Genomic DNA, 26,520 nt, shown 5'->3' on the forward strand with positions numbered 1-26,520 from the left:
GAGAGAGAGAAAAAATGCCATATTCCATTTGCCCGGGCGAACAGCTGCACGTAGTATCTGTGTGATTCAGTATGAAATGTATGCATATTAATCTGGCCACCGTGACAGTGAGGGAGATTTTAATCAGGGAATAAAACCCTCTATAATACTGATGTATAACTGCGGCAGGGACATTAACTGGGAGACGTTGGACGAGGCTTTGTTTGTAGATTTCACTCTGCACATATCAAACCACTTACACACAAGGTCGAAGGATAATATGTTGCTGAATATTAATCCACACATCGGTCTGTGGGATTCCATTAGCTCTTAAAGCAGCAGCGTCGTCTTTCTTTTTATTGGATCTGCGGTTAAACATTTTTATTTATTCAAACCTCGTCCTCATCAGGCACATGATGCAACGTACAGTAATCCGGTACAATACGCTGCATTCTATTCATTTTAATGTTTGTGGCCTGGTGTGCTGCTCTCTGCAGTGTGTGTGTGTGTGTTTGTGTGTGTGTGTGTGTGTGTGTGTGTGTGTGTGTGTGCGATCACCAGAGCCGGCTGAGAGATGTTAATTTCCCTCTGACATTTCCAGGAACATGTGTATCTGAGTGAGCGCTCAGTGAAAAGCTTACAATCATTTTTCTTTGCTTTTCTTTTTTTGTCGTTGATGTGGCTCCTGGTGATAAAATGTCGTGTGTGTGTGTGTGTGTGTGTGTGTTCATGTGTTCGTGTATGTGTGTGTGTGATTGCAGTGAGTCCTGGTCTGATTGCATGTTTTCTCAGATGTGCGTGAGCATGTCTGATTACACGTCTTTGTGTTTGCGGCGAGGAGCTGATTTCTGGGTAACCCTCCTGAACAAGTGGGTGAATACAGCGTTATTACAGCACTACCTGCCGGGTAACATTTACCATAATAATGTGAACAGGACGCACATAATGATGCAGTAGATATGTATGAGGACAAACTGAAGAAGACCTTTAAAGTTCGGACTTTATAAACATGTGTAAAACTTAAGGTATGAGTCTGTGTTGCTCGTTTCTCATTCGGGACAGTGGTTGGTCGTGTGCACAGTTTTCGTGCAGTGACAGAGTTTTCACAGTATTTCCAGCTGCACTCACTTTTAACTTTTACTTTCTAAAATACAATGTCAAGACAACCTGGCTGAAAAGTTCATCTGAGGACTCGTAGGTGTGTGGAGGGGACGTGGGCAAACAAAGTGCTCAACTGTTGACAGAAATATAATTGCATAATTTGTTAAATATTAAAAAGTAGGCACATCCTACGTCCCGGTTTAAGCAAGTTCCAGATCTTTACTTCACCTTCACTGAGTTTAGAAAGTCTGATATGCTTTGGTTATTATTTATTATAACCAAAAGACCCAATGGAAGACAATTTATGATCGATGTCGTTAAGAATCAGAATGATCCTCGAGTGTTTAATCATCCTTTGACGTTGGCAAAGCCGAGAAAAAAACCTGCGACTCTGCCTGTCGAGATGTGTTTGATGTTTAAGAGACTCACAGAGTTTTTAAATGCGGAGCCTCTAATTTCAACCGCACGCCTTGTGAGCCGAACAACCTTCAACCGAGCCTCTCGACGTGCAAACGCCGTCTCAGGGCAGACGACTGACGGCCGGAGGCTGCGGAGAAAAGGTCAAGATCCTTGTACGGCCCGACCACTTCAAACAGTGGAATCCCTCTCGGGGAGGATTTGAAGGAGGCAGCTCAGCTAATCCCTGTGTCGGCCTGTGACTGGTGAGAAAAGTTCAAAGATATGACAGACGGAATTTATGGGGTTATATAGAGCTGCTGCCTTTGGAGATCAGACGCCATAAAAACACTGTTGGGATGTAGTGCCGCCATTTTAACATAAAACATGTATGTACTGAGGTAGCAGGCGTAACATGACAGACAGAACATCTTTATCGCCCCCTGGTGACTTCTGCTGTATTAGTTATAAACCCCACCTCCTCCAAGTAAGTGGATGGCACCTGGGTGAAACATGAAAAATGTTCTCTAAGATGTTTTTGTGTTGTTTTAAGCAGTTCTAACGACACTTATGTAGGTTAAAATGTTCATGTTACTGATTAGTTTAGTTGATGACATTAAAAACAGTGTGAAATGTCTTGATTCACATCTGAGACAGATTCACAATTATTCAAAACTGCTGCTCAAGTTTCCGAATCACTAAAGATGTTATTCTCAATATTGAATTAGGAATTTACTATATTTGTTATTGTTATATTAATATCTACCAATATTATTTTATTTGTGGATAGTGTGAGGAAGTAGAGATGCATCATCCATCTTTAAAAACAGTTTATGGTCAAGATAATTGGTTTCAAAGACACATGAATGTTATATATGTTGCCCTGAAACTGAATTTTACCTAAAGGGAAGATAAAGACGGTTATTGCACCTGTGAATGTGCAGGAGCTGAATAAATCAACATATAATTTGATCTGATTTCTATCCTGCACCTTTTACAGCTTCCACCTGATCAAGATTTACACACTCTGGGGCTCGCAAATTTCTATTGTTCTATTATTGGCGTTTTGTGTGTCTTCTTATGCGTTTATGAACGTTCCTGAACAGGGAACCTGTTTATAGAGCCCTGGTTGGGGGGGGCAGGTAACAATGCACGGTGAGACCTGATTATAAAACAGCTGCAGTGGTGAGAAGTAAATAAATCAACAGACATGGTTGAATATTTATACACTGGCTTCACTTTAAATCTGAGCAGGATTGAGCAGCGTTTTATCATTTCAACCTAAATAGAATCAGATTTCCTCAGTTAGAGAAAGACGATATTAAAACATGAGTCTTTTTCTATTGCAAGAGAATAAATGTGACAATGAAGAGGATATTTTCATAAATATGGATACATATATATATTTTTAGCTACAGTGAATGCGATTTATTTATTATGTCCAATTAGGAGCACGTCTTTTCTCATTGTGGCATCACCCTGCTCCTGTAATTCACCTCCTGATGTATTGGTATAGAGACTCGCAGCGAGCAAAATAACAAATGACTCCACTATAACTAATAATACATGTCAAGCACCTTCAGAGATTCCCTCTTCCACACGAGCGACATAAATATCCACCAGCAGAAGCCTCACGCGGCGCCAGCAGCCGCCTTCTCCAGCCTGACGTTGCATTATTCAACTGCGTAATCCATAATAGACCAAAGCTAAATCTTGTGATAGGAGAAACCCCTTTGAGATTCATTCAAATGAAACATAATGCATCTGACTGAATGGCTAATAAATTGCAGCGCTTTAAAGTGTCAAAGAAATACACAGAACCGAGAGACGTGGACGGGTGAGCGCTGAGGCAGCGACACATAAATCCTATGAAGGACTTAATATCTTTAAGAGAGAAACGTACACAGAACACAAAGTACAAATCGTACTGTCCAGGTGAAAGTGTGCGATTTAAAGTATACGAATAAACAACATATTTTCTTGTAGAAAAAACAACAACATTATACCAGTACTTCTAAAACTAGGGGCAGGCCCGACTATAGCACCACAGTGGGGTGGAGGTTTAAAACTGCAGCTATATCCAGGTTTTACATTTAAATTACTACATTTTGTCTTTGCTACACCCTGAAGTGGTCGCCAGCGTATCATGGAGCCAAAACGCAAAGTTATTCTCACATTCATAGCTACTGGGAATCTAGAATCTCAGATGGACCTCACCACGAACAATTGGTAATAATTGAGAACTTTGGTAACGTCGGCAGAGATTAGAAGAAACTGAGCAGTTAGGAACAATGATGCTTTTAACTACATCCACGTCCTGATTGGTTCTTATTAGTCTTGACTTGAAACGTTGCTTACAACTTATTGTCAGTAACAGTTCCACATCGTCATCGGTGCAAGAAAGAAGCTGTTTCCCACTAACTCATTTCTCGTTAGTTATTTACACACACACGCTCAGTGTATGTGAATGACTGTGATATTAATTTTTTAAGTGTGTCAGCAGGATATGGAGCTACGGTGCTCATCGGGAAGGCGGTGATTTTTATTAAAAAACTAAAACACAATAGTATTAACGTAGCCTTAGTTAAATAAATATGCTTTTCTACTAGTTGCTTCCCTGCTCATGTTTAAACGCTGAGTTTCTCGGGGCTGGTGAAGATGGGATTGCCACAAACTGTTTGAGAATCACTGTATTACAATCCATATATTTCACGGTTCCACCCCCGTCACCCCTCCCCTCCCCTGCCTCACACTCTTCACCTCTCCCACTGGTGTTTGCTGGAACAGAGGATTTGTGACACATTATGTAAGGCTGGTGTGTGAAGAGCTTTGTGTGGGGGGGGGGGGGGGCGTTGCGTGCCTGCAGTGAGCATGTAAATGGGTTTTTTGCACCACCACTGCTTCTGTGTGCTGCACGAAACGCTTTCATCTCACCGCTGGGCTCCACGTGTGCCGGGTACATTTCAACAATTCCAGTGAATAAACAATAATAAATAATAACGGAGGGTTGTATATCAATAAGTGTGTTGGCATACTGTGGTGTGTTTATGATAATACACACAGAATGAAAGGGAGCACATGTGCCTTCGCCTCGCTGTAGCTTTGTATTTGGGTCTCGCCTGTTTTGTCCCCTAGTATTTGCAGTTCTTTAAAAAGCAGATACTGCAAGTTACACAAACATTTTCTCCATGGAAATAATCTCATTAGCTAATGGAGGCTGCAGAGCCTGGAGTCTGAATATATGTTGGTTTAGTGAAGCCATTACTAGAATGTAAATAAGACTTTTTTGGCTAAATCAGGCGAGGATGAAGTAATTAATGATGAACATGTAACAGCTGCTGCAGAACAAATTTTCGAGTGTTGTCGCAAACATGCAAACAAAGAACCACTAGACTGCATCGTAAAGTGCTTAACCAGCGCCACCTAGAGGCTAGAATATTGAAAAAGAGACACAAACAACAGTTTTAGCAGATACATGTGACATTTCTGTAATTATAATTTAGCAGGTTAATTACTTTGAAATGTAATTACATGTAATACCTCCACCGAGGAGGTTATGTTTATTTGTCATAACAAAACTAAAACTACCAAATCAACTTCCGCAAAACTTTGTGGAGGGATGACCCGAAGAAGATTTCAAACAGTTCCAGATAAATGGGCAAATCCAGTAATGTTTGTTCTCATTCTATAGGTCCCATCACAGTAAATAAATCTAAAATCTGCCTGTGACGTATTTGAGGAGTAAAAACAATCTTCCAAGTATATTGAGTTTCTTCTGATCAGTTGCTTTCAAGGCACATTAAGTTGAAGTGGAGGATTTGGCCTGAAATAATCAATACAGACAAATTCAAATAGTCTGATGAATATTCAGACCAGGATAAATTCTCAAGTGGTCAAATGTATATCTTGATTTCAATATGAAAGGAATTGAATGACCATCAGTCAACACGACTAATGTCTAGAGCAGATTTCGCATGCAGCCACAGTGAACTGATATTTACTGTGTTCAATTTCCCATGAAATCCGAGCTAATGCGGCTTCAGCTGCATTTTCAGATTAATTTACATGCTCTTTGCTTTGCCAAAGGCCACTTAACATTAGGAGAGCATGTTTGAAATACACAGGGCTCGGCTGCGGCTCCGACAGCTTCCAAAGGAGTCTCTTGATACCGCGGGAAAATGTCGTGATCCTTTCAGCAGGCGATGCTTGACGGAAAAAAGGATTAATTTCAAATAAAACTTCATGTTTGTAAGGAACATCAAGAGATTTTTGTGATGCAAACATTTCAGTGGTATTGGAATTGGCTTTTAATGACACATTCTGGGATGAGGTTTAAGTTAACAACGCATTTTAATCTCTCCTGAATTTGGCAAAAATACAATATAATGACTAATAGATCAATAAATGGGCACCTCTCCATTTTGGGAGATGATATATATATTTTTTGTGTGTCTGATTTCCTTCACCAGCTCGTCTCTCACCTCGTGTGTGGTTTGGAACTGGGCAGGTGGCATAATGGCTTTAATGGAACCTTTTCACCGACAACAGCAAACTGCTGCATCTGGAAATGAGGCTGATAAAAGCAAAGTTTTGCGGCTGGATAATAAAAAAAAGAAAAGAGCAGCAGCAGAGCCGAGTGTGGTGGAAGAGTTGGGTGATAATTCTCTGTGGGTTCATCACCACAGGAGTAGGAAATTAATATTTATAAACGTGGCTGTAGGTGTTTCAAGAGCGAGGTTTAAGGCTGAATCTACTCTGATACAGGTTTGTTTAAAAAACATCTTTTATCCTTTACCATCACCATGGTTACGCCTCATTACTACAACCGTTTATTTTCATTTGTTAAACTTCAGGGTCAAGATTCATCTCCACTTCACTATTTTAAACCAAAACAATGACCAGCGACCATCAGTGTGATAACAACTACCTAAAAAAAAAGAAAGTATCTTGGGAATTTAAGTTCTCTGACTATTTAGCCCGGCCTACGTTCCACTAACTTGAAGAAGGCATGCTATAAGATCTATACTGCAACCAGCCACCAGGGGGGGATCAAGATGAGACAGGTACCCACGATGACCTCCTGATGGGGGTCACGACCCGACTACCAGCGGGGAATTCAAAGCGTTTGTAGCCTTTACTTTCGGTCGCGGCTTGAATTAATCTCCAGGTCAAGAAAATAAATCTACTGTCTTACATTTTCTTAATTTCTGTTCCTCGTCAGTGTGAATAAATGGTCATGTGATATGTATTCAGGCGTATTAGTATGGACAGATATGGTTTCTGATACTAACACAAGTAAAATCAGTATTATTACAAGATGTAAATGTTTAGTTTTGTAAATATATTGTTTTTCTAACCAACTGGAGCTCATATCAGTGTAACCACGGACGACGTGGACTCAGAAAGTTTGATTTCACTCCCAGTTTGTTTCACCTCCTCCACCCGTCTCCTCCAGGGCAGTTACATAAACCCGGTGCATCATTCTACATACGACTTCCTACAGATTACCATCCAAAACAGGCATTCCTCTGTTCCTCTTCCTCTCGCTAACGCTCCTTCCTCCTGAGCCTTTCATGCTCGGAGGAGAGCGAGGGGGGGGGGGGGGGGGGGTATTGTTCTGGATTCAAATAAAGAAATCAAGAAGTAAACAGAGGAGCGGCGAGGGAGGCAGGACGGGGTAGGAGGGAGGGATGGAGGGAACGTGGCTGCTGGTTGGTGTCGCTAATGATCAGGAAAATGGAGGGTCATGTGGGAGCCATGGCTGGATGGAGAGGGAGGGAGGGAGGGGAGAGGGAGGAGGGAGGGAGGGAGTCGGCGTTGTATAGAGTCACATAAGTGGTGGGTGGATGCTTTGTGTGTGTTTGTGTGTTTTCAGCATTTCCACTTGCTCATGTTGTGTGCACTGTTCATATCCCACAGTGGTGCTACATGCCTCTACTTATGTGAGTCAAACCAGGTGATCCACGAGTGTGAGCGGCGGGCGAGCGAGAGCGTACGTGCGTGCAGGAGCAAAAGGGGGCGGCGACCGAGTGATTAATGCGTCAGAGAGGCAGCTGTGGTGGAGGCTTAGTCCTTTGGAAATATCGTTCAGGGAAGAAAGACAGAGCGGGAGGATGGAGAGATGTAGGGAGGGAGAGGAGAGAGAGAGGGATGGAGGGAGAGAGAGAGGAAGAGGAGGTAGAGGAAGGGAGAGGGAGGAAGAGGAGAGAGGAAGAGGAGAGAGGGAGGGAGAGGAGAGAGAGGAAGTGGAGAGACGGAGGAAGAGGAGAGAAGGAGGGAGAGGAGATAGGGAGGGGGAGGAGAGAGGGATGGAGATGAGAGAGAGGAAGAGGAGAGAGAGAGGGAGGGAGAGGAGGGAGAGGAGAGAAAAAGGAAGGGAGAGGAGAGAGAGAGGCAGAAGAGAGAGGGAGGAAGAGGAGAGAAAAAGAAGGGAGAGGAGAGAGGGAGGAAGATGAGAGAGGGAGGATGAGGAGAGAAGAGAGGAGAGGGAGGGAGGGAGAGGAGAGAAGGAGAGTAGAGAGGGAGGGATGGAGATGAGAGGGAGGAAGAGGAGAGAGGGAGGGAGGGAGAGGAGAGAAAAATGAAGGAAGAGGAGAGAGGGAGGAAGAAGAGAGAGGGAGGAAGAGGAGAGAGGGAGGGAGGGAGGAAGGGAGAGGAGAGAGCAGAGAGGGAGGGAATGGAGATGAGAGGGAGGAAGAGGAGAGAGGGAGGGAGGGAGAGGAGAGGGAGGAAGAGGAGAGAGGGAGGGAGGGTGATGAGAGGAGGAAGAGGAGCTTAGAGCCGTCCCCGGGGTCGAGTGGGTCAGTGGAGGACACGTGGCTCAGCGGAGGGAGGGAGACACAGAGGACACAACAGCGTCCGTCTGTCCTTCATCATGTCCACCGTCACAAGTGTCTCCTTTCAGCACCGATATGATTTCAACTTTTCAATAATCTGTGAACTTTGTGCTTGTTGAACAGAACGATGACTGAGATGTGTTGAAAGGACAAATACAATCTATAACTTTCAATTTATTAATTGTATTTTTTCAGGTAAATTATGTGATATGAGTTGCAACTGTGTCCTGGCATCGGGATCAGAGGCCATTCCATTCTAAAAAAATAACAACATGACCTCCAGTGAACTGCATCGAAAACAAGTTGCATAACTGTACTCTATTATTTCAAAATGTCACCCTAAATTAAGAATAAATATCATAAAATACGATAAAAATATTAGCAATGAATTTACAGTAGCAATCAAAAAACTAGTATAACAGGGAATTAAAGTTTTTTGACAGAATTGTTCAACTGCTCAGTGGTCTCCAATGTCAATAACATAACATTCTATGTAGGAATACAAAGAAAAACATATCTGAAAGTTTCTTTTGTAAGTATTTGTAACAGTAAAGGTTTTTTACAGTATTATTATAAATCATCTGAGGTATTTTTCACGTAGCTTTTTTAAAGCGAGGGTCCACAACCTGAGCCCGCCGGGTCCAGATGTCAAGCTGGATCTTCAGATTCGACCTCGTTGAACTATCTACTACATTTTTTTTAATGCAATATATGAATATATATTTTGTATCCCTGTAATTGGGGGAAACCTGGGACTGGGTCAGGTTGTTTGGGTCGGGCTCTGCAGATTTCCTCCCAGGCTCGGTTGGGTTTGCACAGAAAGCTGCGGCCCGAGCTGAACCCTGACGCCCTTTCCTCCTGGATAACTGCATAACTGTTTATGGGACAATGTTCTAACTGTGCAGAAGTCGACTCTTAAACAAGACAGAGTGCAGCTGGATAACAGTGTGTACTCTGCATCCTGACTCAGCCATTTTAAATGTGGAGCAGCTCTTGTGGATATTATGTCGAGTCAGGCAGCTGCAGAGGAGCGGGAGGAAGTGGAGAGGGGATATCATCTCCTGACACACGCTGGGCCAGGCGGGGGGGGTTCTCCTCCGGGGCCACGGCGAGCGACAAACTACTGATGACACAGAGTCTTTCTGAGGAGGCGCTCGACGAAGTTGTGCAGCGGTGAAATCTACCTGTCAAATACACAACGTGTCACGAGCCAAGAATAACCCACAGGCGGTCTGTTTATTCAAAAGTATGACTGAATACATTCATCAAAAATGTAGTTTTTAAGTTCTGATCAACTTTTAACTGATTTTTAAAACGTGGACTAAGACCACAGACTCAGAGACAGATGTTTAATCTCTTGATTGTGGTAACAGACACACACCAGACAAGGCAAGGCTCTGATTTAGTTTGTAAGATTTAAGATTTTAAGCTTTTAAGATGATGCCTGTCACATTCAGGATCATTTGACCTGATAATCTGTTCAAATCAGACTTAAAACGATTCTCCCCGAATCTTCAGGAGTAAATCGGATCCAATATCAGGCTGATTGGTGCGGCACACATTCCACGTGTTGTAAATCAACACATACTTATAATGTAGATAGATTGAAGATAGACTTTGGTTTGCACTTTGCTGTTTGAGGAAAAACGTCCCCGGGTGATAAAATTGAAAACTTTTGACTCCATGAGTTGATGGCGTTCACCAAAATGCACCATTAGCGATGAAGGAGGCACATTCCTGTCCCTTGACTTCACACCAGATTGGGTCGTGAGCAGTGGTGGAGTCACTACACACTACACACTACACACTACACACTGCAGCACTTAGGTGAAACTTTACAGCAGGCGCACAAACTGCTTCCTGCAGCCTGAGTAATACCTGAAACTAGTGTGGACAAAAGTTGTTTTCAAGTGCACTCCAAGCCACTGTGGATTTCACTTTAGAGAGAGGCTGCCCATGAGGTGGGATCCAGGCGTAGAACAGCAGTGGTTCAGTGGAGGAGGAGGAGGAGGAGGAGGAGGAGGAGGAGGAGGAGGAGGAGGAGGAGGAGGAGGAGGAGGAGGAGGAGGAGGAGGAGGAGGAGGGAGTCTGAGGTTGCTGTCTCCACCAGCTCCTGAGCTACTGGATCTCAAGTTAAACATCTTCAACTGGCTTCTGGACACACACGCACATTTTAAGTTTCAACCGCTACAAAAACAACTTGTTGCCAAGCATTCAAACCTCATTACGGTGTATACGACACAATACATACGCGTGAATCAGTTTTTAAATACGCATCTGCAGTGAACTGGTCAGACTCCGAGTCACAGGCGATAGATGTTTGTTTTCTGTGAACTTCACTGAACCTCCAGCTCGTCCAGCGTGGAGTCATGCATGAATCACAGCTCTGATTGCAGAGCACGGCTCGGAGGAAATATCCCAGACCGCAAAGAGAAGAGGCTTCAGTGACATTTGGTTGCTTCTCCTCAGGCCGACCTGCTGCGGTACAGCCACGCTTTACAAATTCAGGCGGCTGCCAAATAATAAAATACAGTGCAGGCTCCTAACGGCACACGGCAGCGGTCTGTAATAAACCCATCGTATTTCTGTGCAGCAGCTGTTTCATATAATTCCAGACACATTGGTTAAAAACTGACATTTGGCGTTCTCGAGAGACGGTGTTAGTGAGCGAGGGAAGAATGTCAGGGGGGGGGGGCGTCGCTGGTCCACAGACACCAATATTTATTTACACGCTATTATGTTCGCTGACGAAACCTTGTGTTGGGTTTACATCAAAACCTGGAACCGAGGGCGACGGCGGGGTTGGAATCTTCAAGTCTGGCATCAAAACTTTTCATATGCAAAACCAAAAAGAGCTGCGGTATTCAGGCCACGTCCATATAACAATGTTTTAGTATTAAAATGCATCAGTGTTATGTTGAGGTCGGGCGTTTGTACGAGTTTGTGAGTGTCTACAAACGGAGAAAGTTGGAAATTGCTGAACCAGCTTTAGAAAACGTCAGGGTATGTGTTTGCAGAAATTGAGAGTTTGGGAAATTATGATGCACACACATGCATTCATCTGATTGGTGCTCAACACGTACTTATTCTGCTTCCTGTTAATACTGGTGTGCATATGAATAGTCATGAATATTCATAATAAAAGCATTTCCAGGTGTGAAAGTGTGGATGGGAATTACTTTCAAGATATGGACAGAAATCGATTTTAGTTTTAAAACATAATTTTGAAACTATAACATCTGAGCTTTGATGCAGCCTCAATATACAATCAACACCGGTCAGGAGGTTAAAACTGAATTTATGCTGCCCTCACTGTGGAATTAGAACCAATACATGGGCTAAATAAGCCTCTAATAACGCCTTCACATTAAATGTAATGAAATCATTAATTTCGTTGTTATTATTAAAGAGTAAAAACATGCTGCAGGTCCGGAAATGAAAGTTGAATTCAGGCCGAGCGTCGAAGTCGGTGTAGTAAAGGGAACATGCAGCAGGAAGCAGAAACACTGTGATGAGCTCTGTTGGGTTTTCTGATTTTGTCTCTAGTTGCTGGCAGCAGGCGGCCGAGAGGACGAGTCAATTCTCCATCACTACAACTTTAGTTTGCGACTCTTTTCTAAGCACATTCGCTAAAACCTGTGTTTCCTCTCGAGGGTTTCGCTGCTCTAGTTCCACTTGTTCCATTAGGGAACAAATAGCTCATGAAACTCCACTGAGGAGCCTCCACCAACCTGGATCCACGACTACACGACTCTGTGGGGAGTCTGTCCTGTTACGTCTCAGTTTGTGTCCTCAAATCATATAAATACCAGAGTGAGAAGGGAAAATAACAGCTGTGATATAAGATTATAAACGGGTTTTCAGGTTAACACAACTTTATTCAAATTCTAATCTCTCTCTGCTTGTTTCTTTATTTTAAATGAGGCATATTATCCTCATATTGAGGTTTTTATTTCAATGTCCTCAAACTGTCTGTTGCTGCAGCTCCTCTTTTCAGCCTCTGTCTGAAACACTTGGTCTCAGCTGTGCTGCCTGTAAAGATAAACCACTTGCAGCTTTAACTTTGTTTAACTTCTACATTCGCAAAAAAACATCTATAAAACGTAATAGAGGAAGGAACAGTTGAAAAAAAGAGCATCGTATACGTCTCCTTCAGGAACTTCTGGGAACAAAGCCGACCTCTTTCTTTTATTGTCGTCGGTTTGGAGGAAATAAACTTTTAAGGTCTGACAGTTCTGAGGTTATAAGATGGAAAAGTGTTGCAGTTTACTGCCGCACTCCTGGTGACGGCGTTTAATGCTGAACACCTACATGCATGACTACACTTATTATTTCGTGATGGTTTAATTAAGACAAATTATTTAATCATCATTAAAATGGACCTAGTGTGACCCTCTGTTGAGGAATTAGAGATTATTATGTTTGTTAGTAAAGGAATCGATATCTGAACCTGATTTTATCATAATTTATAATCTTTGTTCCATTCAACAAGAGGAGGACACTATTAGGACATGTTCTTATATTATAAATGATGTAAGAGTGGATGTCAGTGGGTTGAAGCTGGTGACAGAGTCAGTGAAGAGGTCACCACTTTCCTCACGTGGCTGAATCTCAGATTAATTATTTGTATGTCTCCTCAGGTGGCGATCCGTGAGCAGCAAGACAAAAATCTATTTATCTGCAAAAGTCAAAGATAATTACTCCAAGCAGACGCCAGCGTTATGTCAGATTAATTATAGGAGGAGAAGCAGGTCTAACAGCTGCGCCATTCTCCTTAATGATCGAGACGTGTCCGCGGTCAAAGTTCAACCATTTAGATTTTTATTATAATGCTCCGAGTTCACCACATCGTATCGTAACCGCACTCTGCCTGGAGAGCAGGACGCCCGAGGGACAGCGCTCTGACTGGAGGAGACACAGTGAGAGGGAGTTAGCATCTAAAGTCAAAGTGAATGTTGTCAGGAATAATATACTGGGAGTTAAAGACCTTTGTGAACGCAGATGTTTTGGAATCATTTCCTAGATTAACTTAACCAGTGACAATCAGTAATTTGTAGTAATTAGGACAGAAGATAATCTAACTGTAATTTGTTTGTGTAAAAATATCCAACACCAAGTATCAAACATCTTACTTTCATAGGCTGTGTGAAATTAAGTCAATATGTTGTATCTGCACCTTGGTTTTATTTTTATTTAATTTAACCGGGGGGATATTTTAAGGATTCTGTTGATATTGAAGATTTTGTTATTGTATCAGTATCCAAAGTTGGATTTTTCTTCTTCTACCTTTTGTATATGTTGCTGTCAAAATAACATTGAGTCACAATGTTGAAGTGGTTCAAATGTGTCTTCATTAACATGGAGAATTTCATCCTGTAGCCATTAAAAAACTCAAATACAACTCAGGTTTTGATTAGATTTTTGATCTGTTCCTGATTTAAAGGAGACATATTCTGCTCATATTCAGGTTTATCCTTTTAATAAGTGTTATGCTCTATTCTCTAATGATCCCAAACCGAACATCGCTGCATCTCCTCTTTTCAGCCTCTGTCTCAAACACATGGTTTTAGCTCTTTAGCTCTTGAGTTTGGCCAACGTGTTTTGATTGGAACAAATTAAATATTTGTGGCCTGTTTTCAGGATTTAAACGTTTACTGGTAATAAGCTCAGGTCCAGTGTTACTCCCACAGACAGGGTAAACAAGTACTACCAAAATAAATACAAATATACAGTACATTTAAATGATTGCACAGATTCTTCTGCTGCTATATCAATTACTCGTATTGTGTATATTTTGCCAATTCAGAGCAGATGCAGTTGTGAGAAGTCTCTTTATGTTTCTACCCTCAGAGCAGGAGCACAACCTCTGCTCGCTGTTTACTTTAATTTCAATCGTGATGTTTAAATGCTTTGCAGTTGCCTCATAGTTGTCTTACAGTGAAATATGGAGTTCTTAAGTTGGATATTTCTACTTTCCTACTTTGGAAAGAGGATTTTAAAAATAATAATATGATCTATTTTTGAAAAAAAAGTGTAACACGATTCAAAACATTCAACCTGAGTCAACAGGTGTCAAATTAAGCCAGAACAAGGGGGGGGGGGTTTGATGGACGAGCTGCATCCTCAGCTCTCTGTGCGGCTCCGAGCAGCTCGCGTATTGGAAAAATGTAGATTGCGATGCACTGGACTGGGGGAGTATTGGCGTTGCAATAAGAAAGACACATCCTGTGGGGGGGGGGAATGTTTCTGGGTGCAGTGAGAGACGACCTTGCTGAATACATATTCTGAGGAAACGCTGATTGAGCTTCAGTAGCTTGGGAAATTGGACCTGTGTTATGAAAGAAGAAGCATACGGGACGACAAGCAAACACTGTGTGCGTGTGATTGATTCAGTCGTTAATCTGAGCAGCACTCGCCGGGCGTGTATCTGCAGAACACACACATGCATGCACGTGGGTGTGTGTCTGTGTGTGTGTGTGTGTTTAAAGAGCCGCTCTGTGCACACATGGATAAGACTCCTTGGGTTTAACTGCTGCGTCCTTCATCCCACCTCCATCCTCTCGCACCTTCCTCCCTATTGATTGGCACATTGAACAAACACGAGTCACCTACACGGGAGAAGACCAGTCTCGTCTTCGGTGGCAGGTCAACTGAGGAGGCTCGCTGGCGTTTCACCAGAAGAAATGTTTAGCTTGTTCTTTGAGAACATTTTTAAAACCTTTAGTGAAGAAAAGGCTGGAAACGTAAAGGCGGAGTTATCTTGCTCGCCCCCTGGTGGCTGGCTACAATACAGGTCCTAAACTGTGCCTCATCCATGTTAACAGTTAGACATATGCCATTTTAGGTAGTTTATTTTCCCATTGATGTGTTCGTGTCTGTAATTTTGGTTTTCATTTCTTATTGGATGCTCAATAAAAGGGGGCGGGAACTTCATGATTGCATTGAAAATGATTCAGGATTGGTCGAGCGGATGCATCAAGCACGATCACTACTCTGAACACTCTGGGATAGCTAAGCATAATACTTGTATAATGGTGGGCAGTCAAGACACGTCGTCCATCTTTGTACAATCTAAAGCTGTATCCAAATTACTTGAAATATAAATATTCCTGAATAATAAAGTAAAGTAAATCAAATTTAATTGCATCTATTGGAAGTAAATAAGTAAAAATGTGTGAATCTAATAGAGAAATATGAAAACATAACACATATGTTTCTACACGAGGCCTCAGGGCTAAATGAATGCTTGATACAGTTCATATTAATGTGAATCCAACTGTTCATCATCGGGTAGAGCTGGATCAGCCTCCTGCAGCATCAGGGATCTAAAGTCAGACTTGTGGGCTCCAGTTGATCCTCCTGTAGGAGTTATCATAATAATTAATCTTTAATTAACTTCTATTGACAATAATCGTCACCTCTTTGGTCTGGTCGGACATCGAGAAGCTCTCCAACACCAAATCAACGATTGAATTAAGAAGATCGATGTTTTAAAAATCTATCACTGTCACTTTTCCAAAGAGCCACTTTCTGATGCTTTTTACTTTTAGTTTCACTCGTCTACATCTTCTCATCTTAGCAATATCTGCAAATACTCTGTTCTGTTACTTCTCTTCATCACTACAGGTGCAGAACTAACTTCAGCTGCACATTCTCAAAATAAACAGAGGCCCTGGAAAATCAAGCTCTATCTGTTGACTTCATATTCTGGTGTTGCTTTTCATTTCAGTTCTATTTATTGTTAATTTGGAAACCACTTGGCAAGACTAATCAAAAGGCAACCGCTGCAGTGGATTTTCATTTATTCAAGTCAAAAGAAGCCGTCTAGAACTTCTGTCGAGTTATTTAATTGCCTCATAATTAACCCTAAAGTGTGTAATTTACTTATGAAACGTTAAAAGTGACTTTGCAGACTAACACATGTAAATTCATGAAAAATGCATGAGTGGACTCGATAATGAATCCAACCTTCGGTGTTTTCTTTAAAAATGAATTTCTAATATATTGGAATTTAAAACCTTTCAGGGTTGTCTGCTGCCAATGTTCTGACATGTTTTTTTTTGTCTTCCACGTCTGTGAAGAAGTGGAAACTCTGGCAAACAGTTCAAAAGGGTGAGAGAACCTGATTTGGCTTCTCCCACTCACGTTTGGCTGCGTTTCAGTGCAACACAATGAACTGGGACAGAAACAGAGATGGATGATGGACCTGACCGCTGAGGAGACAAGTCATTATTTGAATAAGGTGAATATTTCTCGAGGATTTTTTAAAAAGTCAAGGTGTTGCAGGGGGTTTAAGTTCTCCATTAAGAATCGAATGAGATGATGATTTCCTTTGGCAGTGTGAGTGTGTGTCAGTTTTGTCTGTTGCCGCTTTGTTGGCAATCAGCTGCCTGGACCACCACTGCTCCGTGGCAGCAGCGCCGGCCTGTGAAGGACTGGGCTCCGTCCAATCAGCCCCATGGGAAGATGTCTTGCTGTTCAATTCTAATTCATGTACATATAAATAACTGTCGCAGGCTCTGCTAATTGGATTAAAAGGCTTGGTTGAGGAGAGACAGGAGCGAGGGAGAGGGGGGGGGCGTTTAGCACAGGAAGAGCGGCTTGATTCATCTTTCTACTTGTAAAGTTTGTGTCTAAATTTACTCATAAAACAGACATTCTACAACATTTCTTTGACTTTCAACGTTCTTGTTTAACTGTTTTTGGAAACTATTGAATTTGACAGGATGTGTGTCACGATGCTGCAGCTGCGTTGACACTGTGAAAGAGACAATGACAAAAGAATTTGCACAATGTCCAGAGCAACTTATATAGATAATAGTTCTGCTCCGTGTTTGCAGCATGAATGATAATTTTGATGAGACGCCTTGAAGGAGACATTTTTCAGTTTTTCTTTCCAAAGTCGTTTTAAGACAAGAACTAAGTGCGGACATTTTCAGGAGCCTTATAGAGTGAGAACACAGCAGCTGATTGTCTGTAACATTCAGGCGAGAAGTGGCTTGTGGGTAATTCGTGCAGGAGGCGTGAGGTTACAATTCTGCTGTGGAAAACTCATTGCTTTTAATTCTAAATCACAACGACAGCAGCCGAAACCTCTGGAATCTCCTCATCTTTCATAGTTTGTGTTCTCATCTTCTACGTCTCTGGCTCCTTTTCTTCATCCGTCGGTTATTATAAACGTTATCAACGGGTCCACTCAATCACTTCTGGACCTTTTTTCCTGTATTCTCATCTGGGCTCATCTGGGACATTGTCTGGCCTTTTTCAAAAAGGCTGGAAGAAGAAGTTTGGATGAAATATACCTCTTTCATTTTCTGAATGAAACAGGAGCTAAAACCATGTGATTCAGACAGAGGCTGAAGAGAGGAGCTGCAGCATCAGACCGTATGAGGACATTGAATTATAAACCTCAATATGAGGATAATATGCCTCCTTTAAAATAGGGAACAAATTGATATTTTCTTATAGAAACAGGAGCTAAAACCATGTGATTCAGACAGAGGCTGAAAAGAGGAGCTGCAGCTGAAAGTGATGTGTTAGAGCCTGTAATGAATTAAAAGGATGAACTTGAACATGAGCATAACTCCTTTAGGATCTTGCTTTAAAAAGGCAGCATTCATATCTCAAGGTTTGACCTCAAGATTAAAAGGATGCAACAATAAAATGTAAAAGCACCAAAGCATAAACATAGAAACATCAGTAGCTTTCAGCCTGCGAACAGAGATTGACTTAGTGCTAAGAACTTCAACACAGAAGGTTAGTTTCTTTTTCCCCTTTGGAGAAAGCGTTTTTGACTATAAAACTCCTCAGATCATTGAGTTCCCTTCTGAGCGCCGTGTGGTTAACTGCAGTGGAGACCGGGAGTCAGCAGCCGGGGCAGCTCAGAACATCGGTGAGCAACTGAAGACGTATCAGTCAGCAGCTCTGACAGCTGCACGGGACTCGGAAGAAATGGACTGTGGAGACTGAGTGAGGCCGACAGAAATCTAAATGTGAGGAGGGCGGAGTGAAACTGAGATGGAGAGAGATTGAGGATTGCTCATACGCAGCAAACACACACACACACACACCACACACAGACAGACACACACTCGAGATGCTGAGAGGAAGCATATCTTGAAAAGAAGCTTGAGATGCTGGAATATGGCGAGAGGATGTGGAGAGGAGAGGAGGGGAAGTCTTACCTGGGTCCTGAGCAGCTCCTGTGATGTAGAGGGAGGAGAGGGAGGAAGGAGAGAGAGAGGAAACAAAAAAAACAGAAAGGGAGGTTAGCATTCAAAGCCCCATTAAAAATTAATTGCCCCCATTTACCAGTGCATAGAGGTGCATGCTTGTAAAACACAGGATAAGACAGGTAAGAAAGCAAAGGAAGGTGTATATACACGGGGTGTGTATATCAGGCGTCCACCAATTATCAGGCCCGGCCGTTAATCTTCACTTTAACAATTATCTGCAGCCACCGCTGGGGACTCGAGCATCGTCCTGCACCACAGCCCTATCTGATTGGTTACAGCTCGGTAGGAGGAGCCTATCAACAAGCTGAGTTGAAGGTAAGGAAGCAGATACCAGAGTAAAGACGACAATTCTGTACATGCAGTAAAAAGTTCCCGAAACACCACAGACACACAAACAAGCTCATTTCTGGAGCTGAAGCAACCAGCAGATCTGAACAGCACGTGAATGATGTGTGGAATTAGGGAGAATGTCGCTAAAAGAAGGAGAGAGCTATAAAAGCTTCAGTAGAACGAGAACTACTTTATATGGTCGCCGGATAATTAGCTGCTGTAATGAAGGAAATGGTAAAATTAACTGTGTGGTGATAAAGCAGCAGAACAAGCTTCAAGTAACACAAACGCTGGTGACTTGAAACGAGACGATGTGGCTACAGCAGCCAAAAGGAACTCGCTTAGAGAAAGGAATTGCTTTTATTTACATCTTGTTCGCTTTAAGTTATTTGTTTGTTTGTCTCTTTCTAAACACACTGTTACCTACTACCTTTCTATATCCCTATATGTGTCTATGTATGTGAAGTAATTGGTGAATAAAGGTTCAAAAAGGAAATAAAAAATGTAAAACTACAATGCAATTCTGCTTCTGCTGGATCTCCAGGTACATTTGCAGTTGTAATTCCACAGTTATAATTTTTTTATCAATCTTGACACCTCATGTATTGGTTCCCAGTATCATTCATAGGATTCCTTGATGACCAATGGTAAGCGTTGGCCCTTTAACGCACACAGGCAAGGAATTGTTTTTATTTAAATATTGTTCGCTTTATGTTATTTGTTTTCTATATATTTTATTACTATCGTGATTTATTTACATCATGTTTTGTTTGTTTGTTTCTCCACACACTGTTACCTACTACCTTTCTATATCCCTATATGTGTCTATGTAGATGAACTAATTGGTGAATAAAGGTTAAAAAAGGAAAGAAAACATGTAAAAGTACAATGTACATTTGCAATTACTTGATTTAATGTAAATGTTGACACTTCTATTGGTTCCCAGTGTCACTCATTGTATTCCTTGATGACTAATGGTAAGCGTTGGCCCTTTCACACACATATAGACTCAGAGTCTGAATATCAGCATCTCGAGAATGAATCAATACGTAAAAGCTGGATGAATCAGTCTCAGCTGGGATTTCTGTACGGGCTCCAGCAGTGGCAGCGCAGCGTTGGCCGTCATCGTACAGTCTGGCATCCGCTCAGCCCCCCCACCGTCGAAGAAGAACCCCCGCTCAGCCAAGTAAGCATCAGGATTCCAGCTATGAGGCAGCTTTTGATTAGAAAGCCTGTTTCCCTCTTCAACTTTTGCCAATTCTCAATCATGGTGATATTCTAATTACAATTATCCGGAGCGAGCGAGAGAGAGAGTGGGTGGGTGGGTGGGTGGGTGTGTGTGTGTGTGTGAGAGAGGGAGAAGACGAGTGAGAGCGAGGCCGAGGAAATCAGAGGAAGATGAAGCGTGGAAATCAAGCGACAAGAATTTCGTTCTCTTCTTTTCTCTTTTCTTTGTGGTAACGATGCATCTTTTGCGGAAATCGTTGCTTATTTGCTTTTTCCCCTAAATCCCTGGACGTGTATTTCTCTGTGAGCTTAAAGGTGTCGGTGTGCTTTACACAAAAATAGCTTTTTGTTTGAAGTGTCACTGCATTAATCTTCAAACTGCTTAGTCTTTTTTAATAAGCACGGCAAATTCACGTATATGCAACAATTTCCAAAAAAACTCTCCCGTCTCTTTGACTTGTGGAGATGTGGAGCGTTCACTAGAAGAACCGCTAAAGTCTCAGAGCATCGCCTCTCTCTCTCCTCCTGCTTGAGCATTCAGACGCAGCACACGGGAAGCAAAGTGCCTCCGAGAGTCGTACAGTCAACACCGACCCCCCCCCCCCCACGGAGTCGGGTTCATGCAGTGCCACGGTGTGAGGAGGTTTTGCTTCTGGGAGATTACACGGCAGCGGGCGAGACACGGGGCCGCTCTCCCCAATGTTAAGTAAATGGAGAAGCGGGTGAAGAATAACTGCAGTGCTGCTTTGCCCCCCCCCCCCCTTACGGGTCTCGCGGGAGCCGGCGCCATCCCCACCGCCGACCCACCACCTCCAGGGGTGAGGTTAAATGACACGGACTGCAGAGATGCATTAAACATGAGTCATTTGGACCAGGAGTTGGATGCTGGACCACTCCAGAGATGATAGGGACATTAACCAGGGTTTCACCAGGGCCTGAGCTGCATTTAATAAGGGCCTCGGTGCTACCTCCCAATGTCTCTCTCCACTTCTGACTCACAGCCAGGGAGCTAAGTAGTTCAAGATAAACACTGCCACCTCTTTTTTTCTGGCTGCAGTCGTCTGATTTTCGGCCTCTTTCTCTGGACTCAATGTGGATCGACAACTGGGAGTTTCTTTGTGTTGAGCTGTGATCGAGACCGATGTGAAGTTCAGTCAATCAACAAAAACAAGAGTTGTTGAAACTCTTCAAAACCATAACACAACGGAATGGTACCGTATAAAAGTGTATGTCGTATAAAACTATATCTTTGCACGTTATGAGCAAAACTGAAATTACAATTTTCACTGCATTTTATTCTTAATAAAAGGATTTAACACTTGCACTCAACACAAAAACTGCAGCTCAGCATCAGAAGCAAACCTCCAATTTAGCCAAAAAGCATTTTGCGGAATAAGCGAAGGCAAAAGGTGAAAGCTCGTCTTTGGAAACATTCATCAGAGTTTTACCGAGCGGCTCACCGGTCGGACTCTGACCCGCGGTGCCACTGTTGTCCTGTGGAGTGAAGGATTATCGGAGACATTTCCTGGTGCACTGACATTTGGTTTTTACCTCCAAATAAACCACTGGCTTGTTTGCAACATGTCTGTTGATCTGACTGGTTTGGTTTGACCATTTCTCATTGATGAAGACAACAATCTAAGGTCCCACTGTCAGATTTCTGAATTTATTGGATATTTTGACCATATCTTAAAAGACAAAACATCACAGATATAAATCCTAAGGAATCAATCTCTTCTTTGAATTTCCACCAAACAAAATACATAAAAGTCTGAGCAGTCGGGTGGTTTGTGTTTTGTCTCAGGACAAAAGGTGAAAGCATACAGACAAATCGACTGACTAAGGTTATAAAAATAATACTGTCCAGCATAGTAGTACAATACCAGTACCAATGTTTTATTCTGTTCCACCAAATCATTTTGTGTAACGGTCGGCAGCAAGGAAAAACACTTTTTACACAAAATGGACCAACCTCTGTAACAAAAAGACTAAAATGTCCCCGGTGTTATGAGAGTGGTCTAAAAACAGCCAGGCCTTTAAAGCCCGGCTTCCATCTGTATTCCTCAGGTGAGGGAGGCCCGGACACCGTCCTCTTCTGCAGGAAACACGGTAACAGCATTAGCTTCCTTCGCCACAGCACGACCACGAGCTTCCAGGCGCGTCCTCTCCCAACGCAGCGTCTGGTTAATGGCCTGGAACGTGCATTCAATGTCTCTCAAAGAGGGACGTTGCTGGGATGGATGCACATGCTGACAACTCCTCGTGCTCGCTCCTCCGTAAACACGCAAACACATGCTAACCCACTGTTCCCAGCACCACACCCCCACACACACACACACTCCTACCAGCACACACAGAGAGGAGCCCTCCCAGCAGTCAGTTTAAGTATAGCAAGGAATAATGTGTTGATTAAATCTGTGATCAGCTGCCTAAGGGGCATGAAATTGGACATGATGAGTGTGGCACATTAAAAACTAATTATCAATAGCACCGATCCTGTTGTCTTTCTTTTGAACCAGTAACGGCAGTAAATCAAGTGTGGAGAATGGAACGCTACGTGCTCCATCACCAAGAGCTGGGGGGTCACCACCATACCTGGGTTCTGCCACCATTAGGGGGATGTAGCACTTCCTCGAAGTATAACAAACTCTCGGAAAAGCTTTTTAATTGTGTCCTGCTAAACAACACAGCTGGAGGAGTGTGATTTTTACTTTGTCTTCCTCATGAACAGTTTAAAAATCTACTCAGGAGGAATCACAGGAGTAAAATGTTATTACGACAGTCGATGTGGACTTTTATGTAAATTTGACCACAATGGTTCTGCTATTTTATACGCGTTGGTATTATTATCCCCAAGACGAGAAGGTTCCCCAAAGTAGTAATTTTGATTGCTTGGCCTTTTGCTAGAAGTGTCCTTATGGAGACAGCAAGCTTCTGTCTCTGTGTCCACTTCAGAGTTCAATAATGTATTAGATTGAATTGAGACTGTAAAGACGGACAACGCGTCTCCATTTCTTACAGTTGTCAAAAGATAAAGATAATATGTCTATCAGCCAGGGAAGGATGATCAAGATGGAGCTGTCATGTCTGCTGTCTATGTTTGGACATGTAGACAGTTCAAAATGGCCACTTCTCCTTCCCATGTACTGAAAAAGCCTTTTTCCAACGGACCTACGCTGACTTGTCTACTTCCCAATCACAAGTGGCATGAGATTATTTAATCATTCGACTGAAAGGATAAAATTCTGAGAAATTCAAAGAAATTCAAAGAAATTCAAAGAAAAACACACATATTTTACAGCTGCTCCGTTTCCAATGTCTGACTATGAGAAATCTGCTCTTTGGGCGAGCGTGCATCTATCTGTGTTGCTCTCTCACATACTGAAGCTCAATAATCACTTGACACATAAAACATCTGACACTGCAGATCCAACAAAACAATCTGATTCCCTCCACTCGGGCCCCAAACCAAGAAGGACCATGACGATAATTAACCTCGATCACAAAGCGGTTCATGTAAACATATGATGCTTGGTGGTGGATTGACCACATCGACGTATGGATCTAAATTACATTGCAAACTGTCAGACATCCTTCACTGCTTTTAAATTATATACGATATTGAACTGGACGTGTTGGTTCGTAATTCATCATCTTTGTTTTGCACATCTGCTGTTTTAACCAACTACCCAATAAATATACTCTCACCTACTGTGAGGGTATCTGAAGCTTTTGGTCGTGACAGAAAGAATGAGATCGCAAATACAAGTGGCCAGAATTAGTTTTCTCAGTTGGGTGGTTGGACTAAGCCTTAGAGATATAGGGTGAGGAGCTGGGACACCCGGAGGTGGTCTGGGCCTTTAATCAGGATCCCTCCTGGGCACCTTTCATCGGAGGTTTAACAGGAACACCCAGCTGTGGGGAGACCCAGGGGGAGAACCAGGGGGAGACCCCAGAACTTATAGAACATATCCCATCTGACCTGAGAACACCAGGATCCCACAGGAGGAGCTGGAAAGAGATGCTGGAGAGAGAGAGGGAGGGAGGTCTGGGATATTCTGCCTATAGTCCACAACCCAATCAAAGACAATTGATGAATGGATGTTTCAATCATTTTGTCCAATCCACAATCCACAGTCTTTTATCCAAAGTGCAGTGATGTGTTGAATTTGAATGAACTCCATTTCTGTCTCAGACTAACCGAAGGAAAGATGAAAGAACATCAATTAAAAGATCAGTTAATTGATCTTGACTCAGACCGCCACCATCTTCTCTTTTTGGGCTTTTCACTTGTCGCCTCCTCTTCAGGATGCGTTCAAGGTGGCAACCGGCTGCTGTTGCTAAGATACGCGGGCTGCATCCGTCTCTATATTTCATCGCCAACAATGTGCCACGGGACAGAATCTCCACTTGTGTCTTCTCAGTTGTGTGCCGAGCTGCAAAGCATCTGTCACTTGATGTAACCTAAGAGGAATAAACTGCCTTTTCTTCTCCTCCTCTCCTCTCCTTCCTTCCTTCCTCTCTCCTCCTCTCCTTGGATGCTGCTCGCTCATCCACTCTCCCTTTACCTCCGGCTGTCTCTGGGCCCCGGCGATTAGAGAGCTGGGTGCTGTCCCGCTGATAAGGCTGAGAAACCTCCCTCCCTCCCTCCCTCCCTCCCTCCACCAGCGCTGTCTGTGTCCCTCAGGGTGCGGGAGAGAAAAAGGAAGAGCCCAGGGTAATGTCCCCCCAACACCACCCCCCCCCCACCCTCCCAAATCCCTCACCCCTTCTCACCATTCACCACGTCATGGGTGGTGGATGAATACTCTGCCTTGTGCGTCTCGTGGCTTTGAACAGACGAGGGCCTGCATTTTTCACGGTGGATTAGAGGAGCCAGAAAAAAAATGAGTAAAAGCAATAATGCAGCTCAGGCCCGTGAGAGTGTGACATTATGAATCCAGGGCTCTTTGCACCGGTGGAATTTTCACATTCTGGAGTGTTTACAGTAGCGGCCGGTAGATTGTGTACACTCACAGCTGAACAGTGTGTAAGACAAATGCCGGCTCTCAAATGTGGATAATTTAATTTCACGAGAGCTGCAATTGTATTAAAATTTCCATCCAGCGGCTTTGAGAGTGAGAATAAAATACATATACAGTGACTGAGCACTTTAGACAAACACTATTACAGATATAGGGCAGCTCGCTCAACCGCAGCTCTTTGTGAGTGTCGGAAACTTTCCTCTGAAAATCGTCTTCATTGTGAGATGATTGCATCATATAATTTATGCACGTTTGTCACATAAACATTCGTGCTGCAAATCTGTTCAAGCAAAGTTGTTCTCTTAGATCTATGGTGACTGGGGAAGTCATTGAAGTTCAGTGAAGTCATTGAAGTTCAGTGAAGTCATTGACACATCAATGAAACCAGTTGCCGGACGCAGCCTTTAGAAATTGGATGAATTGCCAACAGTGGTTATCTGAGTCACCACAGCTTTTCTGCCCAGATCAACCAGTCCGGTCATTCATCACCGACCTCGTCCACAGAGCTGCGGCTCACTAGATGAATTGTACTGATTTATTTTGAAGAAATCAGAGTAATGCATGATGGAGACGGACGTGTGGGAAAATCCCAGCTGATCAGAAGTTTCCAAAAAATTTAAACTAGCCTCCGGCAAAAGTCATGTTTGAAGTCACAGAGATCAAATTGACTTTCTCAGTTTTGATATCTGACTCGCATCTGGGGTTAGTAGTTTGTGGAACAGTCAAAATTTTAAAAAGTATATCACAGACATAAGTCAATAACTCATCTCAATGAAGAAAATATGTCTTTATGCAAGGTTCAGGATGTCAGTGATGTCGAAGGGGAAACTCACTGTACTTAGGTTTTTGCTAAATGCAAAATAAAACAAAATGCAACCACACAGAGCCAAAAACTGTCTTTACTGAATTGTTAAAAAAGAAAACTCATTTGTATTGTAAGAATTTTCCAATCGCAAGAACCATGATATTTCTTGGCTGAATTTACATCCACTCGATGACGGTTTAATAAGGAAAGAAAACCAGCTCCTGGAGGTACGTTAAAGAAAAAGACTTGGCCTGGCTTATCTCTGGGGTCAGCGAAGGTCCACAGCCATTAATTTTAAATGAGTGGAATGGATTTGTGGTAATGGAAACCCAATGGCTCCAGACAGCGTTGGAACTCGTGGTGTGAAGATATCAAGCGGCAGTGTGATAACCTGACCACTCAACTGTATGAAGTGGAAGAAATCAAGAAACCGATTTGGGTTTTTCTGCCCCCACACGCTAGGAAAGTGTTACACGTAATGTATTAGAAATCTATGAGGCGTTCACACGCAGCGGCGCTGGAGACACAAGGTGAACTCGCTCCTCTTTCAGCTTCAGACTCAGCTCATCATCAAAATCAACATCTTA

General features: G+C 42.8%; 1 protein-coding gene across 3 annotated transcripts in view; it reads right to left on the reverse strand.

The window, feature by feature from the left end:
- cadm1a (cell adhesion molecule 1a) overlaps window positions 1–26,520 on the reverse strand; it is a 347,324-nt gene that overhangs the window by 85,034 nt on the left and 235,770 nt on the right. For 2 of the 3 annotated variants that reach the window (XM_061085533.1, XM_061085531.1), the window contains exon 2: window positions 18,497–18,514. The exons of the other annotated variant lie outside the window; for it this stretch is intronic. In XM_061085533.1, the coding sequence (XP_060941516.1) occupies window positions 18,497–18,514 (18 nt within the window). The remainder of the gene's footprint in view (window positions 1–18,496; window positions 18,515–26,520) is intronic. 3 annotated transcript variants of the gene reach the window in all.

Source organism: Limanda limanda, chromosome 14 (assembly GCF_963576545.1).
Source record: "Limanda limanda chromosome 14, fLimLim1.1, whole genome shotgun sequence".
NCBI classification, from domain to species: domain Eukaryota; kingdom Metazoa; phylum Chordata; class Actinopteri; order Pleuronectiformes; family Pleuronectidae; genus Limanda; species Limanda limanda.